This window comes from the organism of the source record quoted next, unplaced genomic scaffold, assembly GCF_019419815.1.
Source record: "Pyrus x bretschneideri cultivar Hongxiangsu unplaced genomic scaffold, Pyrus_bretschneideri_v1 Contig13, whole genome shotgun sequence".
Taxonomy (NCBI): domain Eukaryota; kingdom Viridiplantae; phylum Streptophyta; class Magnoliopsida; order Rosales; family Rosaceae; genus Pyrus; species Pyrus x bretschneideri.
The window spans coordinates 8,980,253-8,999,896 of NW_025999424.1; the positions used below are offsets into that span (position 1 = coordinate 8,980,253).

The following is a 19,644-nucleotide window of genomic DNA, read 5'->3' on the forward strand; positions in this document are numbered from 1 at the left end:
GATTTGCCTACAGCCTAGGCCACCCCCTTGATCATGAATTTCAAAAAGTAATTCATTGATTAGTAGATTTGCAAATGAAAAATCAGTTGAGCAAGGCAGAAAGACAGCACTTGATCATTAGTTCACGACTGTCCCCCTATTTAATAGAGAAAGAGAACTGCTTTACAATAATGTAAGAATTAAAACTAGGTAGGAAACGTATATGCTTTACAATAATTCGGTTTGTCATTTACCTTCAAAACCAAAGCCGACTGATAATTACGAAAGATGCTTTACAGAATCACTTTTGTTTTACGTTGCCGAAATATTACTTTACCATCTAAATTGTCATTGGTTACATGCACTTGTTCTTCTATTCCTGTTAATAGTGCTGGAGTATTTATCCAAATTTCGATAAAAAATTGATGTTATCTTGTATCTTTGGCAGGAGAAAATCTGATGTGCCACAATGTATGATCCCAGTGACAGGGTAGAATCGCATACATAGCAAATAATGTATAACATTAAATGTTCAACCCGAAATTAATATCTAGACAAAATTGAAGATGGTGGTAGGCTAAACATGTTGCCAATTCATCGAACCAATAACATCTAGGAATGCAGTGCATGTTTCTTGGTTGTTCTTGTGCAGAACATCTAGACTTTTCTTACAATTGAAATTGATTCACTAATTTTTCCAAGTTTGCAGATGAAGAACCGTGTGGACCATTGGCTTCCTCTGCCAATTTCTTCCACTCCATGGCCTCATGCTTCATTCTCTTACCCTTCTTTCCTTGCATCAGCTCTCTAACAAGCTTCTCCACTTCATCTCTCTTCACATTTTTATCAATCTCCGTACCAATGCCCCATTCTTTGCAAGTACAGTGACACTTTGTTTGTTGATCAGCAAAGAAAGGCCAACACAACATGGGCACTCCTGCAAACACACTTTCCATTGTCGAATTCCAACCGCTGTGTGTCAAAAATCCTCCAACTGATGGGTGGTTAAGGACTTGCTCTTAAGGGCACCAACTCGCTATTAGACTTCTTCCTTTAGTTTCATCCACAAACTCAGATGGAAAAATTGCTGATTTACCAATTACCAAGTCAGGCCTAATTACCCAGAAGAAAGTAAGCTTGCTCTTTCCAAGTCCCCAGCCAAACTTCACAAGTTGTTCCGGTGTCATGACCGTTATGCTGCCAAAATTCACATAAACAACCGAGTTTGGCTTCTTATCGTCCAGCCAGGGGAGACACTCAGCTTCTTCTCTCCACAGACTGTATCCCAAGGACTTCAATGGATGTTGTGGCATCTGATTGAGAAGTAACGGGAGAGGGCCAATGGCGTAAATGGGTGGATACATACTTGAGAGGCCATCCAAAACATCTTGCTCCAGTGCATCAAAGGTATGTACAATAATTGTTGAAGCTTCATGAACTCTACTCATTACTTCAAGGATGTTGTTAAAAATTTTGTCATTGGGATTTGTTGTCACAAAGTCGTTGGGAAGATCCCTCAAACGGATATGCTTCATTCCTGGAATCCAATCTATTATCTGGTTTAAAAAGCCATTCGTGAAACTGCTCTCATCTACAAACACCCAAGCAATACTTAATTAATAAAATTAAAAATAAAATCATAGGCATGTTTACCAAATTAAAGAGTAACTTGATGAGAGTATTGACTCCACCACCAATCTCTCCACCGCATCTGCTGTCAAGACATGATCCCACCAATCTCTCCATAGTGTTTATGTAAATAATCAAGAGTTATTAGTTACCTCTTATGTTGCATAAAGTCAACTATGGGCTTGTACATATCTTGTATCAATATGTTAAACAGATTATGAAATTCAATCAGTAAAACAAACTGCTTCTCTCGACTAAACCCTAAACCCTACTATTCTCTACATGGTATCATCCTTTCTCACGAGCTAACGCCTCCCAACGTTCGATCCTCTCCACGCCCCACCACCCTAATCTCCACTGCCTCTTCTGATTCCTCTCATCCTTCAACCATGGTCGCATCTATTACTTCCCTTCCCACCTCTTTCAACATCTCCCACATCATCAATACTCCCATGGATAGAAATAATTATCTCAGTTGGCTTTCTCAATTTTCCGACATTCTTGAACTTCATGGTCTGGAAGATGTCGTGACCCTCAATACCAAACCTCCTAAGAAACTTGATGATGGATCTCTTAATCCGAATTATTCTCGCGACAAACTTGTCCTCAGTTGGATCAAGTCTACTTGCTCATCCTCTATCCGTTCTATCCTGCTTCCTTGCACCTATGCCTTCGATGCTTGGTCTCTTCTCGAAAAACGTTTATCTCCTGTTTCCAAAACTCACATCCGCACCCTTCGTGAACAACTCTGCACCCTAAAAAAGGATTCCGAGAAGTCCATGTCTGACTATTTGCTGCATGCCAAAAGCCTTGCAGATTCACTTATTGCTGCTGGCTCCATTATTTCTGACGAAGACCTCATTGACAGTCTCTTGGACGGCCTTGGTCCTAAATATAAAGAGTTCACCACCGCAGTTCATCTTCGATCTCCTCTCACTTACGATGATTGCTACGACTTGCTCCTTTAAGAAGAACATCTCATACACAAGATGTCCACTCTATCCTTGTCCAGTAACGCTGTTTTTGCTGCCTCTCGTCGCCCTGCTAGTTCGTCTCCGTTTGCTCACACCAGTCATCGTTCCTCTTCTTCACATCACTCTTTTGGGCAAGGCAATGGTCGTGGTCGACCTTGGCGTTATTCCAAACCAAACCGTCAAGCCCACTGGAATCCTCCTCGGCTTACTCCCCGTTCCTCGACCGACACTCGCCCACCTCTTCTTCCCACACCGTCGCTGCCTCCTAAGCCACCAACTTTTGAATATGATAGCTACTGTCAACTATGTGAAGAATATGGTCACAAAGCCCGCCAGTGTCCCACTCGAGGCAACTTTGCTTATTTAGCCACTGCGGACTCTCCTTCGTCAACACCTTGGGTGGTCGATTTCGACGCCACAAACCACATAACTAACGATCCTTCTGCTCTCACACAGATCCGTCTATACACAGGTACTGATACTATTATTGTGGGCAACGACAATCACCTGCCTATCTCCCATGTCGGTAAATCCTCCATCTTTGGTTTACATGGACCTATGTTACTCAAAGATGTGTTATATGTGCCTGCCATTAAGAAGAATCTATTATCTCTTCGTCGATTTTGTTATGACAATAACTGTTTTTTTTGAGATGGATGATCGTTCTTTTCGTGTGAAGGACAAGAAAACGGGCCAACTCCTTCTGATTGGGTATAATTATGGCGAACTTTACTACATTAGAGCTGCTCCTCATGTTACTTCCAAGCTTGTGTTTTATGGTGAACGGACGACTAGCGATGTGTGGCATGCTTGATGCGAGATTTATACGCACACTAATTAAACCCTCTTTTTGTCAATTGTAGTATAAGTATAAGTAGGGATCGTTCTAAACCGGGGATTAGGAGGGATTACTAAATCACTTGGAAACTGACTCAAAAATGTAAAACAAACATTAAAACACTAAAACAAATCAAAAGACTCAAAGAATACAAAACACTTATAAACACAAACTAAGACACTTTCTAACTAAATTGGACACTAAAGTAAAGGGGGATTGAGATTTTGACGAAAATAAATTAAATGCACAAATTGTAATTTAAAGGTAGAATTTAAATATGAATGTGATGAAATATGGAATGAATGCTAGCTAAGGGGTTCTTCTCCACACATGTTATACTTGCATACAAGATTGATTCTCAGTTGGTCTTTCGATAAATTATGAAACTCAACACTCCGGATTAATTAGGTCCGCTTAAATTAACCGTCAAGTTTTCCTTAAGTTAATGAATTGGATGGGTTTGCGCAACGCAATTCACAACATTCTCCAAAAGTCCTTTACGTGAACATCACAATAAAGATACAATCAAGGATCATTAAGTATTATGAAAACTATAAGTGTTGACGAGGCATTCGTTACTATGATGAGCATGAAACTCGTGCCAAGAATTCATTTAACGCGATTGTTTATAAGCAACCTCCACTACTTGTGAATATAAGTTCATAACGATTAGGTGAAAATCACTTATATTCTAGCGTCATATTTATGCATGAAAATTAAGCGCGCATTCTTAATAAACATTCATAAATAAGTTATCAATCAAACGGTTAAACAAATTGAATCCACAACTTATGAAATTCCAACGAAAGTTAATCAATTCATATTGCAAATATAAACATAGTTTCGAATCACCCCCTAGCTAAAGGGGGATTAGTTCCTCATACCTTTGAAATCAAAGAAACACCTAAACATTCCAACAACTCAAAACTTGAATTGTATGAACGGTTAAGCACTCTTCTCTTCCATTCCTTATACGTACAAAACAAAGAGAATTAAAATGAAACTTTGAAATCAAAGAAACACCTAAACATTCCAACAACTCAAACTTGAATTGTATGAACGTTTAGACACTCTTCTCTTCCTCGTTGTTGTAGCACAAGGTTTAAGGATAGGTTGGTTGGGGGGATGGAAGTGTGGAATGGAGTGGAAATGGAGAAGATGGAGAAGGGGAAGTGTTTGTGTATTACAATGGAAAATGAGATGATTTGGTGAATGGAATGAATGGGTATTTATAGGAAGAGAATGGGTGTTAATGGATGTTTGTTTAAGGTATTTGGTGGATGGGAAAAGGTGTGGATGGTGGGAATTATGGTGGATGGATGGTTTAGTGGATGTAATTTAGGGTTTATTTAGGTGAATGTGGATGCATGGTTTAGTGGATGTAAAGGATAATGGGATGGTGTGGAATTAAAAGCTAAAAAAAATGGGATAATGGGCATTTAAGTGTGAATGGAATGGTGGGATGCACTAATGGAAATTATGGAATGGAATGGTGGGATGCACTAATTAGGAGGAAGAATTAGGGTGAAGGGCTTAATGCATGGATTTGGGCCAATTAGGGTGAAGGGCTTAATGCATGGATTTGGGCCTAAAATGCCTCCCCTTGCATGGCAAGGGAAAGGACTTGGGCTAAAGCCCATGGCAATGGCTCTAAAATGGGCTAAGGTTAGGGTTTAGGTCATCTAAAAGCCCAAAGCCAAGAATAGAAACTCACGACAATGGAAACCTCCAAGAATAGAAACTTCCAACTTTAGAAACTTTGGTTACCAATTCCGACTTCCTTGCTCTTCACTTTCATTTCTTCATTTCTTAAGCTCCTTTGACCTTCAACCTCGTTCATTCCTCGTGCTCCATTTGCATACACCACATTCTAGCTCAGTTTTGCTCCAAAAGCTCCCAATTGCATCATTTCATGTAATATGTCCTTTAAACCTGAAAACACATGAAAGTAGCTTAAAAGACTACTTTAACGAATAAAACATAACAAAAATGCATAAGAACTAGCTAACTAAGGCGCATAAATATGCTCCTATCAATGCTCGCTTGGGTCACCCATCCACTGCTATCTTTCAAGTTTTAGCTAATAAATATCATATTCCCATTAGTGGTGCAGTTTCCTCTAATAACAAATGTCATGTTTGTCCCATAGGCAAGGCATGTCGCCTTCCATTCTCCTCTCGGACGTCCATGACTCATTATCCTTTAGACATCTTACACCTTGATGTATGGGGCCCTGCTCATATGATATCTAATTTTGGCTATAAGTACTATTTATCTATAGTGGATGATTATTCAAGATTTGTGTGGTTGTTCCCTCTTGTTCGTAAGTCCGATGTCATGCCTACCTTTGTCACTTTCAAACGCATGATTGAAAATCGTTTGAATCGCACTATTAAAGTATTACAAACAGATGGTGGTGGTGAATTCACTAGCCTTGCATTTCGGCATTTTCTTCGTGATCACGGCATCTCACACCAACTCTCTTGCCCACATACGCCGCAACAAAATGGTATAGTTGAGCGCAAACATCGCCATGTTATCGAAATGGGTCTATGTCTCCTTGCTCAATCTCATCTCCTGCAAAAATTTTGGGTGGAGGCCTTCACAACTGCTGCATTTCTTATCAACCAGTTGCCTCTTCATCATCTTGGGAATGTTTCTCCTTATGAAAAACTTTTTGCCAAAGTTCCTAATTATCGGTTTCTTAAGACATTTGGATGCACATGCTTTCCTCACTTGGTTCCTTACAACAAACATAAGTTGATGCCTAAGTCCATCCCATGTGTCTTCATTGGTTACGACAACAACTACAAAGGCTACCGTTGTCTCGATGTTGCTTCTGGTAAAGTGTATATTTCTCGCAATGTACAATTTGATGAACTCACTTTTCCGTACAACAATCGCATGGTAGATTCTCCTACTCCTGAACAGTCTCCTCCACCATTATTTTTGGAGCCACTAATGCCTGCAGCCGCACCTATGTCTCCCAGCACCATTCCACCACCTGCAGCAGCGCCTGTGTCTCCCAGCAACCTTCCACCGCCTACATCTGCTCCTTTTACGCCCCACGCTTCATCCACGGCTATTGAAGCGCCTATACCCACTTCACCTGCCGCCCATTTTTCGTCATCTGCCACCACCCTTGCTGCATCACCGCCGCATGTCACCTCTCCAGACTCTACTCCTCCACGCAAATTTGGGAGCATCAATGCCGTTACTTATGACTCGCCCCGGCATTCACTTCCTCACGGGTTAACTGCAGTCTTTGAAGATCCTATGTCCATTGAGCCCACTAGCTACACTCAGACCTCCAAATTTTCCCATTGGCAGCAAGCGATGAAAGAGGAACATGATGCACTTCTTCAGAATCACACTTGGTCTCTTGTTCCTGTTACTCCCAATATGAATATTGTGGGATGCAAATGGGTATTTCGTGTTAAACGAAAGGTCGACGGCTCCATTGACCGCCACAAGGCTCGTCTTGTCGCCAAGGGGTTCAATCAACAAGTTGGGGTTGACTACGACGAGACCTTTAGTCCTGTCGTTAAACCAGGTACTATTCGTACCATTCTTGCTTTAGCCGTCTCACACAATTGGTCATTGTAGCAACTTGACGTTCAGAATGCTTTCTTGAATGGTATTGTCCACGAGGAGGTTTATATGAAACAACCACCTGGCTTTGTTGACCCCAACCACTCCCAGTATGTTTGTCGCCTTCACAAAGCTCTTTATGGCCTCAAACAAGCACCTCGCGCTTGGTTCCAACGTCTAGCCTCCTTCTTGTGTAATCAAGGCTTCTCCCATAGCAAATCGGATGCATCCCTGTTTATTTACCATTCCTCTACATACTCCCTCTATGTTCTGGTATACGTTAATGATCTCATTGTCACAGGTTCAAACAATGATGTTATTCACAGGTTCCTTGATCAACTATGTACCACCTTTGCTAACCGCAAGCTAGGTGACCTCCATTTTTTTCTTGGCATGGAAGTTACTCGCCAAGGCAGCCATCTATCTCTTGCTCAAAGCCATTATGCCTCTGATTTACTCCAGAAATTTAAGATGGACCAGTGCAAGCCGAACCCCACTCTATTCCTCTCCTCCTTGCGTCTATCGGCTTATGATGGTGATCCTATCTCAGATCCTGAAGTTTATCGGAGCATGGTTGGCGGCCTTCAGTATCTGACTCTCACCCGTCCCGACATTTCCTTTGCCGTTAATCAAGTTTGTTAGTACATGCACAACCCTAAATCAACTCATCTTCAGGCCGTCAAACGTATCTACCACTACATAAAAGGGACTGTTGAACATGGTCTTTTATTTCGTTCATCTCCAGACTTCACTATTTGAGGCTTTTCTGATGCTGACTGGGCCAGTTCCCTTGATGATCGTCGCTCAACCAGTGGTGCTTGCATTTTTCTTGGTCCTAACCTTCTTACATGGACCGCCAAAAAGCAATCCACCGTGTCTCGTTCTAGCTCCGAAGCCGAATATCATGCCCTTGCCACCACAACTGCTGAAATTCGTTGGTTTTGTTATCTCTTCCGTGAACTAGGCATTCCGCTTCGTACTCCACCTTGCATCTTCGTCGACAATGTATATGCTCTTCACATGGCAGCCAATCCTGTTTGTCAAGCGCGTACTTGTCATATAGAGATTGACTACCACTTTGTTCGCGAGCTTCTTGCCCACGGTGTCCTTCAAACTCGACACATCTCCTCTCATCATCAAATCGCTGATATCTTCACTAAAGGACTTTCCCGCAATCGATTCTCTTTTCTTGGTTCCAAGCACACTTTGTTTCGTTTCGCTTGAGGGGGGATGACGAGAGTATTGACTCCACCACCAATCTCTCCACCGCATCTGCTGTCAAGACATGATCCCACCAATCTCTCCATAGTGTTTATGTAAATAATCAAGAGTTATTAGTTACCTCTTATGTTGCATAAAGTCAACTATAGGCTTGTATATATCTTGTATCAATATGTTAAACAGATTATGAAATTCAATCAGTAAAACAAACTGCTTCTCTCGACTAAACACTAAACCCTACTATTCTCTACACAACTCTCTTGAGAATTTTTTTATTTACCAATGCCACAACTATCGTCCATGAACTTTAGATCAATTGGTCACTGGCGGTGGTATATTGATTAAAAAAGAAATATCAAATAATAACGAAATTATACACTGCTAATTCTTTACCTTTAAGCGGTGCAAGTCCTCTTTCCACCAAAGTAGGATATTTCATATAGCCCATAGAGCTGCTTGCTGAAAAAGTAAAGAAGAGTGCAATGGGAATGCCAAGTTGTTGAGCTACAGTGGTTGTGAAAGCCATGAAACCATCTGAAACAATGAGAGTAACTGGAGGAGTAGTACGGTTGAGTTTCTGTATGAGGTCAAGAAAAGGTGCCAAGAAATTGTTTCAAACTGAAAATCATCAGGCAAGCCGTCAAGGGAGTCGGTTCCTAGAGATTTAAGAAAGCGCCTGTGATTGAACTCGGTGTTGACATAGGTTATACGAAAACCTTTATGGTGGAGAAGTTTTGATAATTGAAGCATTGCCTTTATGTGACTTTGTGCCGGAGCCGGGATACAAACAGCGTGAGGCTGATTAGCTTCTCCTACAGAAACCATCTTGGATTTTGTGTTTGCCTATTTGTTTGCTTTGCAGTGCTTGCACAAATTTCGACTATTTATAGTGCTTGTGATCTACTTTTCAAATGATCTTGTTTGAATTAAGAAAAATAAGTAATCTAAGCTGAATAAGTTGTCAATTGTGTTTTGATTTGTATAAGAATTTTATAGGTCAAAAAAGAGAAGCGTAGCTGAAGGAGATGAAGAAGCAAAGTTGAACTGGGGTCTTCGGATGGTCCTTCTACCTGTTTTTCTTTCTTTCTTGTCTAACTCCGGCTCGTTTAGATGTGCTTTTGAAAAAGCCAAAAACACTTCCAAATAAGTAAATGCATTTCAGTTTGAAAAAATGGTCATTTGGCAAATATTTCTACGGTTCGGATCATTGAAATACATTACAAAATGGATCTCACACTGTATGTAAAAAATGTGTTAAAAAAGATCGTGTCATGGTTCCGTACCCAAAAAATGTGAAACAAATAGATGATATTCAAAGAAAACACCTTACGGTCATTTTCAATTACTTTAGTTCGGCCCACATAATAGAAAATTTCCAGGCCACACTCCTGTTAGCCATGAATAATAGTCGATCAATATGTGGATTACAGGGATGGTCAACTGGTACATCTTTATCTTTATCTTTATATATAAAGCCAGCAGTCCTATTTTGAGGTCACGACTTCATAAAAAATATTTGGATAAAAATGCCTCTAAACAAAAAAAATTCAAAAACAGCCTAAAATAATGTAAGGGTATTTTCATCATATAAACATTATTTTTTATAATTAATTATTGAGTGCTGATAAACCTATTCTGCTGTCTTATTTCTCCACCCATCTTTCATTAATTTTTTTAATGTCAATTTTAACCTCTTCTAAAATGACATATAAGGACAAAGCAAAAAACTAGTTGCTTCCAATGATCTGCAAGCACACGCTAAATTCACACCCAAATTAACAATTCATGGACTCACAAAAAAGCTACATTCTTGTTCGGATTTTATCATTCTAAATTGCTTTTGGGTGTCTCAATCACTCCTTCAAATTTTTCAAAAATGTTGAAGATACAGGTACTATTGTAAGGAACCATATGATCAAGGGCCACGCTCGGAGCAAAACTTCATAGAAGTTGGTTGAATTGTATAAATGGCTGGTGGGTTTGGAGGCAGAGGCTAATGGGTTTTCCTATTCGTATGTTTTAGTGCTTGGGGTTGGTGATAAAAGGGGAACAGGTGCAAATGAGGGTTCTGGTAAGTGGGTTTGCTGGTGGTGTCAAGTATGCACGCCGGGTGATTGATGGTATGAGTGAGAGCAGTGTTGAGAGTTGGAATTCGCTGCTTGCTGGCCATCTATGGTGTCTGGAATTCGCTGCTTGAGCGCTATGTATGGTGTTTGGATGTTGATGGTGTGCAAAGAATTATTATGAGATGCTGGAGAGGAATGTTGTTTCATGGATCAACATGATTGTGGGGTGTGCTTAGAATGGGAGGTGTAAGGAAGCTTTGTCTTTGTTTGGTCAAATGAGGAGGCCTAGTGTGGAATTGAATAAGGTGGGCACCATTATCAACCTATGCCGAAATAGGGGACTTGAATTTGGGAAGGTGGATTCACTGGCACATTGAAGAGCGATTGTAGATAAGTCCCAGCCATTGTTGGCGACTCTGTATAATGCATTCATACAAATTTATGACAAGTTGTTAATTAGCGGTTATTCTAGGAATAATAGTGAGTGTGGAAATAACATTTTAACTTTTTAACTTTATAAGTTGGGTGAAATTATAATGTGGGTGGAGAAATAGGACAATGGGGTGGGTCTAGTAGCACTCTAATTAGTTTTGTACAATTTTTATTTTATTTTTTTTATAATTAGTGCCTCACAATGGACTAACAATAATGTGATTTAATCAATTGTTTAATAATATTATTTTTTTTTCTATTTTCAAACACGTTCAAAATATATTAAGAGGTGGGTAGTGCTGGTTATAAAAAAAGTTTTTTGCACTCTCATAATAATGTGATTCAATTAGTTGTCAAATGATCGTTTTTTTTTTTTGAACAAATGATATTATCTACATTAAGAGGGAGAGTGTGGGCTTAGCCTCACAATAGGCTATAAATGATGTGAATCAATCAGTTGTTTATTAAATATTATTTTCTCTATTTTTAATGCAAATTCAATAGAATGTAGATAGAAATTGAAAAATCGATTTTATTATGTGAAGTTAGCTGCTTTGATTGGGTTATGAGGGGTTTCTTGTAGCATGGTCTAATATTATTAATTTAGTCCAAATATTTAACTTTCTTTTTGTCATAAAAGAAAAAAAAATATTGAAGCAATTCATGCATATTGAACCAATTCTAGTATGGCCCTAAGTTTTTGCAATAAAATCAATTTGCAAGATATAGAGTAACCAAAATTCTTTATGAGTACATGCATGGTTTGGTAAATTTCTAATGTGGGATATTTCTTCGTTTTCTCACACATTTCCTTATGCATGGAGAATTTTCAAACTCAATACGTGAATAACCGAGTGACACGAAATACGTATAGCGGTTGGACCACATGTGAGCCAACTTTCTCTAATTCCATGAATCACATACAAAATTTGTTGAAATTCCGATAGAGGACACTTCTTCACGTCCTTTCATTCCTATTCTTATCTTCACGCTAGTACGCGCAGTAAAATAACCTTGTTTGAAGAATCTTGAATGGAGTGATCCAAATTAAATAACTAGTCAATTATCTTGTAATAAAATTTTCATTGGTTACCCTTTGGATTTATTTGTAGGTCAAAGAATATTGCTGTAGTGACAGAAGACCATAACTATGTAATTACAGGGAATGAAGAAGAAAAAAGACAAAGTTTTGAAGAAAGTTATTTGGGGCTTTTGATTGGCCGAAGTAGGATTGGATTTGGCTATCTAAGACCAATTTCAATTTAATTAACAACTGAATAATTTGAGATCATACCTTTGTAGACATCGAAATTTCAGTAAAACAAATGTTCACCAATGCATTAAAGTTTTGACGTGTCAAGGCATACATGGCATACGCCACGTGTTGTACAAATTGTACACATGGCGTGTGACTCAACAAAATAGGAAGAAATACCCTTGAAGGATTAAACAAGTTTTTCTTCTCATTTTGGGCAATGACAAGGCAAGTACATTTCAATCCATTGAGGATCAAAACAAGTTTTTCTTCTCATGTTGGGCAATGACAAGGCAAGCACACTTCAATCCATTACGGATCAAAGCAAGTTTTTCTCATTTGGGCAATGACAAAGCATACACATTTCAAGTTTAAAATGGTGTTAAGTGGGAAATTAGGCCATAAGTTACACCACTTCAAGTTTAAAATGGTATTAAGTGGGAAATTAGGCCATAAGTTACACCACTTCAATTTCAATATTGCATTAAGTGGGAAAATTAGGCAATGGTGCTTGGAAAGGAAAAAATATTTTTGTGGTGGTGATTCATTCTTAAAGCCTATAAATAGGCTTCTCCATCAAGGTATCAAACATCAAGGAATTCACAAATACATTTCTCTACTCCAAAATTAGAAGAGGAATTCCCCAAATCCTTGAAGCTTTGAAACTCCAAAGCTTCCAACCATCCAAATTCCCAAGAATTCCGAAGGATCAAGAAAGCTCTCTTCGTTCTTCGTTAAATCCTCTTTCAAGATCAAGCCTCGACGGCCCTTGAAGAAAGTGTTCATCCGTTCATCCTAAGCATAAGCCCCCAACGGCCCTTTGGATCAACAACCTCAACAAATCCACACATCCAATCGTTCTTCAAGATTAAGCCCCAACGGCCCTTGAAGATCCGCTCATCCATCAACCTTCAAGATCAAGCCCAAAAGCCCTTGAAGAAATCCACACAACCATTATTCAAGATCAAGCCCCGACGGCCCTTGAAGAAAGTGTTCATCCGTTCATCAACTGTTCATCCTTAGATCAAGCCCCGACGGCCCTTTGGATCAACAACTCATCCACAAACCTACATCCTACGAAGATAGAATCAGAGGACCAAATTTGAGAGAGATCGTAACCCCAAAATCATTAAACACAAAATATTATTTTGTACACGTTATTCTTGTTTCTTGTTTCAAGGAACTTTCGTGTTCACAACCTTCTCTATATAAATTTTTTTAACAAACGATATATCTATACTAAGAGAATAAGGAAGTGGGACAAGCCCTATAATGGGCTAGGCTTAGCCCACTCTCCACTCCATTAGTGCAGATAATATCGTTTGTTTAAAAATAAATTAATAAATAAAAAATAAAAATAAAAATGAGCGAGAGGTTTTATGTTCGATTATCGTCAAAGACGAATTTGAACCACATTATTCCTAGCCGATTGTGAAGCTTAGCCCACTCTCCTACACCCTTAATATAAATAATATCGTTTGCTAAAAAAAATCAATAACATAAATCAAATAAATCCAACGCAAGCTCCACTAATCCAAAGTAATCTTTATAATTAGTCCAAACGAAGTCAACCTGACGGATCAACTTTGACAAAGGTAATATGAAAACCTCTACTGTGCAGGAGTTTTGCAAATTTAAGCGTTGCCTTGATATGGCTTCGAGTCAAAACTGGAATGCAAACAGCGTGAGGCTTAGTAGCTACTGTCGTGGCTGTTGAGAATGAATCTTATATTAGTGAGAGGAGAGATCTTACATATTCTTATAAGTAGTTAGGCTACTCCTCATATTGTTGATTTGTTTTGTAGTGGAATCTCAACTTTTTTTATGGTATTAGAGCAGGTTGGCCCACGTGTGAAGCCTAACGGCAACACTTGTTTCACGCCAACCAATTCATGTTGTTCACTTGTTTGGCTTGAAAATTCGCGTGCTCCACATCACCCAATTCATGTTGTCCATGTGTTTGGCTTGAAAATTCGTCATACGTGAGGAGCCGTGTGAGAATGTAAAAGTAAAAGAGTCCCACACTGGTGAAAAGAAAAATCTTGCAAGGGCTTATAAGAGGCTGAGCTACTCTCCATATTTACAATTGGTTTTATGGTATAATCTCAACTTTCTTTAGAGTGTAAGAGCAGGTTGTTCCACGTGTGAAGCTCAACGGCCACACGTGTTCCACGTCACCGAGTTATGTTGTCCATATATTAGGCTTAAAAATTTGTCCACGTATCAATTGTTTATTAAATATTATTTTCTCCATTTTTAATGTAAATTCGATAGAATGTAGATGGAAATTAAAAGACCGATTTTATTATATGAATTCAACTACTTTGATTGGTTTACGAGGGGTTTCTTCTAGCATGGTCTAATATTTTTCATTTATTCCAAATATTTGACTTTCCTCTTGTCATAAAAAAAATTATTGAAGCAATTCACACGTATAAATACATTTAAAATGTGTAAGTCGAATGTAGCACACATTAATTCAAAAAATGGCTTTTGCACGCTCCAATTCAAAAACTATAATCAATTCTTGAATTAACCTGTGAACCACATCTCAACAATAGAATTTTACATTTTAATATTTAAGATGCGACAATGTAACACAAATAAACGAATAACTTCAGAGCTAGCAACTAACAACAAACAAATTAAACTTGAATTGGTTTTTACCTTGCAATACGTCATTCGTTCCAAATACACAAGGCAAACAACTCTAGCATGGAACTCTCGTTCCTTATTCAAACAAACTTTCTTGCACAAACTTAAACAAGCCTTGAACAAATTTCATCCTCAAAATTTAAAACGTACCAGTGTTAGAAAATAGTTATGGGTATTTCTTCCGCATTTCAGTTTATAATTCCCATGTAGCACTTTCCACATCACCATGTTGCCAAAGAACTTTGACCAACATAATTGATACTGTACGAAGGGTTTGTTCTTTATGATCCAATATCTGGATTGGTCTATCTTCAAAGGATTAGCCTTCATCTGCTCAAAACTCTTGCTAGTCGATAGCATGTGTTGGATCTGGTTCATATTTTCAAAGCATTGAGACATCGGAAACATTGTGAACACTTGAAATTTGTGGTGATAAAGATAATCTGTAAGCACTTCCTCTATTCTCTATACGATTTTAAAACGACCAATAAATCTAGGAGATGACTTCCCAGACTTTTCAAATCTTTTGATTCCTCTAGAGGGAGATATCATGAGAAATACGTGATCTCCTACATTGAATTCTAATGGTCTTCATCAGCATCACAAGGGAATTTGAAACCGAAAAGCGGAAGAAATACCCAAAACTATTTTCTAACACCGATACGTTTTAAATTTCGAGGACGAAGTTTCTTTAAGGTTTGTTTAAGCCTTTGCAAGAAGGTTTGTTTGAATAAGGAACAAGAATTCCATGCTAGGGTTGGTTGCCTTACGTATTCGGAACAAAGGACGTATTGTAAAGTACAAAACAAACTCAAGTTTAGTTTGTTTTTGTTAATTGCTCTGGAGTTATTCGTTTATTTATTTTTATTTTGTCACATCTTAATTATGAAATTTCATATTCTATTTTTGAGATGTGATTTGCACCTTAATTTGAGACGTGTCTATATTTTTTTAATTAGAGCATGACAATCCATGGGCACCATTGACTATCCCTAGTGGACTATAGTACAGGGCATTATTTTTTCCTCTCTTTTGGTTTTTTTAACAAACAATAGAATAATCTACATTAAACGACGGGAAGGGGGATTCATACATAAAATTTCAAATGCAAAGACGAATGCTTTTAACAAACTGAGTTACAGCCACTTACTAGTACATGATATTATTTGACAGAATTTAAGATGGTGGTCGCAGGCTAAACAGATTTCTAGTTATTGAACCAAAAAACATTTAGGAATGCAGTACATGCTTCCTCACATCTTGCTAGCCAGATAATTATCGTTTGAGGCTATGGCCAACAATGAAAAAACATCAAAAGCTTAACAATATTGTTAAAGCTGACCTCTAGCTTTTCCTTAATAGCACACGATTTACTAAATTGTCGAAGTTCTTGGATGAAGAACCGTGAGGACTAGTAGATTCTTCTGCAAGTTTCTTCAACTCCATGACCTTATTTTTCATCTTCTTAGCCTTCTTCCCCTCCATTAACTCTCTAACAAGCTTCTCTACTTCATCCCTCTTCACGTCATTATTGATTTCCATGCCAATGCCCCATTCATTGCAAGTATAGCGGCAGTCCATTTGCTGGTCGCCAAAGAATGGCCAACAGAGCATAGCCACTCCTGCAGTCAGGCTCTCAATGGTTGAACTCCAACCGCTGTGTGTTAAAAATCCTCCAACTGATGGATGGTTCAGCACATGCTCTTGTGGGCACCAACTTGCAAATAAACTTCTTTCTTTTGTTTCAGCCACAATCTCTGATGGCAAAATCGCTGATCCGTGATGCGAAAATTACTTGACACTCAAATTAAACCCTCGTTTGACAATTGTAGTAGAATGGATAAGTGAGGGATCGTTCTAGACCGGGGATTAGGAGGGCTTGCTAAAACCTTCTAAATTGACTTAAAAACATAAGAACACAATATAAAACACTATTTAATGCTCGAAGAAAGCAAAACTAAAAATAAGAAAGATTAAGACTAAGACTTCAACGAAATAGGGGGGAATTGGATTTGGACGAATTAAAACTAAAACGTAAAAACAATATAAAACGTTAAACTAGACTCAAAGAATGTGAAACTAAACGTTAAAACACTAAGACAAACCAAAAGAATCAAAATGCTTTAAAAACACAAACTAAATTGATTTCTAACTATATTGAACATTAAAGCAAAAGGGGGATTGAGGTTTGATGAAAATTGAAATAACGAAACAAGTTAATAACTAGACAGAATGTAATTGATGAAATAAGATGGTTGGTGAATTAGCTAGAGGTTCTTTCTCCACACATGATATTTATGCATATGAATCAATTTCCAGTTATTCCTTCATTGAATTATGAACGACAATGCCCCAAATTAACCGTGACATCACTAGTTAACCCTCAGATTTTCCTTATATTATTGGATTGGATGGCATCATTCGACAACCCAAAACATTCTCAAAAGTTCCCTACATGTCATCATAATAGAGATACAATCGAAGATCATTAAGAATAATGAAAACCATAAGCATTGACAAAGCACTTGCAACTATGACATCATGTTACTCATGCTAAGAATTAAACTTAACGCGATCGTGACAAGCGACCTTCACTACTTTCAAGTATAAGTTAGTAACGATTATGTGAAACCTTCTTAAACTTTAGCCACATATTCATGCATGCTAATTAAGTGTCGACCCTCAATCAACAAACACAAATAAGTTAATCATCAAATAGTTAAGCCAATTGCATTCACGAATCAAGAGTTCATAACCGGAATTCATCAATTCATATTACATAAATAATCATGGTATTGAAATCACCCCTAGCCAAAAAGGGTTTAGTTCCTCATAACTTTGAAATCAAAGAAACACCTAAACATTCCAACAACTCAAACTTGAATTGTATGAACGTTTAGGCACTCTTCTCTTCCTCTTCTCATATTACAAAACAAAGAGAATTGAATTTAAACATTGAAATCAAAGAAACGCGTAAACATTCCAACAACTCAAACGTGAATTGTATGAACGTTTAGGCCCTCTTCTCTTCCTCTTCGTTGTAGCACAAGGACTAAGGGATGTTGTTGGTGTGTTGAATGGATTGGGGGATTATGGAAATGGAAGAAATGGAGGAGAAAGGGAAGGGAAGAAATGGAAGTGTTTGAGGGGTGTTGTGTTGTGAAATGAGATGAGATGTCCCTTTGTGTATGAATGCATGGGTTTTTATAGGGGGAATGGGAGAATATGTGGATGATTGTTTAAGAGTGAATGTGGTTGTTATGATGAAGAGTGAATAAATAATGCATGTAGGGTTAGGAAATAAAATCATAAATTAAAGGGGGGATGATTAAAGGGTGTGGCTAGGTTGGAAAGGTGTGGAAGATGGATGGAATCATGGGTAGTGTTGTTTGATTTGTTTTGTGGTTAATGGGAATGTGGTTGAATGATTAAATGGACATGTGGGGTGTAATTGCAAAGGGAATGCAAAGTGAATGAATAATGAATGCATGTGAGTTAAAGAGGGAGAATGTGGTGAAATGATGAAGTGGGAAGGTGGAAATGCATGTGAGATGTTGGAAAGGAAATGGGAATATGAGTAGGCCATGGCATGGGAGTTGTTTTGTTGGTGTAAATGTGCCATGGTTGCAATGATGAAGAATAAAGGGTGCATGTGGGGTGGAATTGAATGAATGCAAAGTGAATGAATAATGAAATGAGTTAAAGAGGGAGAATGTGGTGAAATGATGAAGTAGGAAGGTGGAAATGCATGTGACTTGTTTGTGGAATAAAGAATGAATGGTGGAATGATGAAGAGTTGCATAAAGAATGCATGTAGGGTTAGCTAGGTTGGCTTTGTTTGGGTGCATGTGTGTTAATGGTGGTTTTGCATGTGAATTGATGGATTGTTTTTGATGGAATGGATGGTTCTTTGCATGGCTTTTGAAGTGATTGTGGGCTTTGGAATTGGAAGGAAATGCATGGCCTTGGGGTTGGTTTAAGAGAGAATGGGCTAGGCCCTTTGTTTTATGTCCAAAATGAATACAAGGCCTTCAAATTCGTCCAACACTTTGGCTCCAATCATATGCTATCCATTCCAAGCCCAATTTTGCTCCAAAATGCTCCAAAATGCATCTTTTTGCTTCCTTAGCCATATGAACCTAAAAACACACGAAAATGGCTTAAACTACTAAAACAACTATGAATTAACAACATAGATGCACGAAAACAAGCTAAGTAAGTCGCCTAAATATGCTCCTATCAAACTCCCCCACACTTATCTTTTGCTAGTCCTCGAGCAAAACAGAATAAAAACAAATAAACAAAACGACACTTAAACACGTAAAACACAACCTACACCTTCCAACAACCGTCTTAGGGATTTTCAATGCACATGACATGTTAAAAATCACCATTCCCACAGATTTTAGTCATCTTCACACTTAAGTACATTCTTAATCATAGTCACCACATACTAGTTCACAATTAAGCATTTAAAACCATGTTTTGAATGTAGTAACATGCCTTTAGAGAATTTGCTCAATTCCTTACAAGATATGCACTCGATTTTCACTCAGATTTTCTAACTACACACCCTAATCTAGTCATATGTGAGAAGATTGATGTAAACATGAAAACGAACACTCACATATATGTATCACAAAGAACGCAATTTCTGGAGTTAATAAGCATGTTTAGATATGATCTCATGAATGGAATGCTACTACTTAGACGCGAGAACCAGTGACACCATATGCTCATACCAAGTTCAAACTCCACAAATTGAAACACATAACACTCAAGATTGAAGTCACGGGTTGTAATAGGGCTTGGGATATTGGCTCACAAGGAAAGGTAAGGATAAACAAAAGTTCTTTAAACAATAGCAAGCAAGGTAATGAAATTAAGGCTTAGAATTCACTTGGCATGCAGAAATAAACTTTTAGACATAAGGGGGAGATTCAATCAACTCTTAGGGCCTAATTTATTGTTTTGGGCCCTTACTTCAACCAACAATATTTTTCA

At 38.2% G+C, this 19,644-nt stretch overlaps 1 protein-coding gene and 1 pseudogene across 1 annotated transcript; both read right to left on the minus strand.

The window, feature by feature from the left end:
* Nucleotides 1-563: 563 nt before the first annotated feature.
* On the minus strand, nucleotides 564-9,111 carry LOC103966531 (annotated as a pseudogene).
* A 6,600-nt stretch (nucleotides 9,112-15,711) lies between these two features.
* LOC125474779 (7-deoxyloganetin glucosyltransferase-like) lies at nucleotides 15,712-16,422 on the minus strand (the record flags this gene model as incomplete). The annotated part of the gene is made up of 1 exon (XM_048578757.1): nucleotides 15,712-16,422. A coding segment is annotated over one exon (438 nt), but the record flags the coding sequence as incomplete, so codon positions are not given.
* Nucleotides 16,423-19,644: the final 3,222 nt, after the last annotated feature.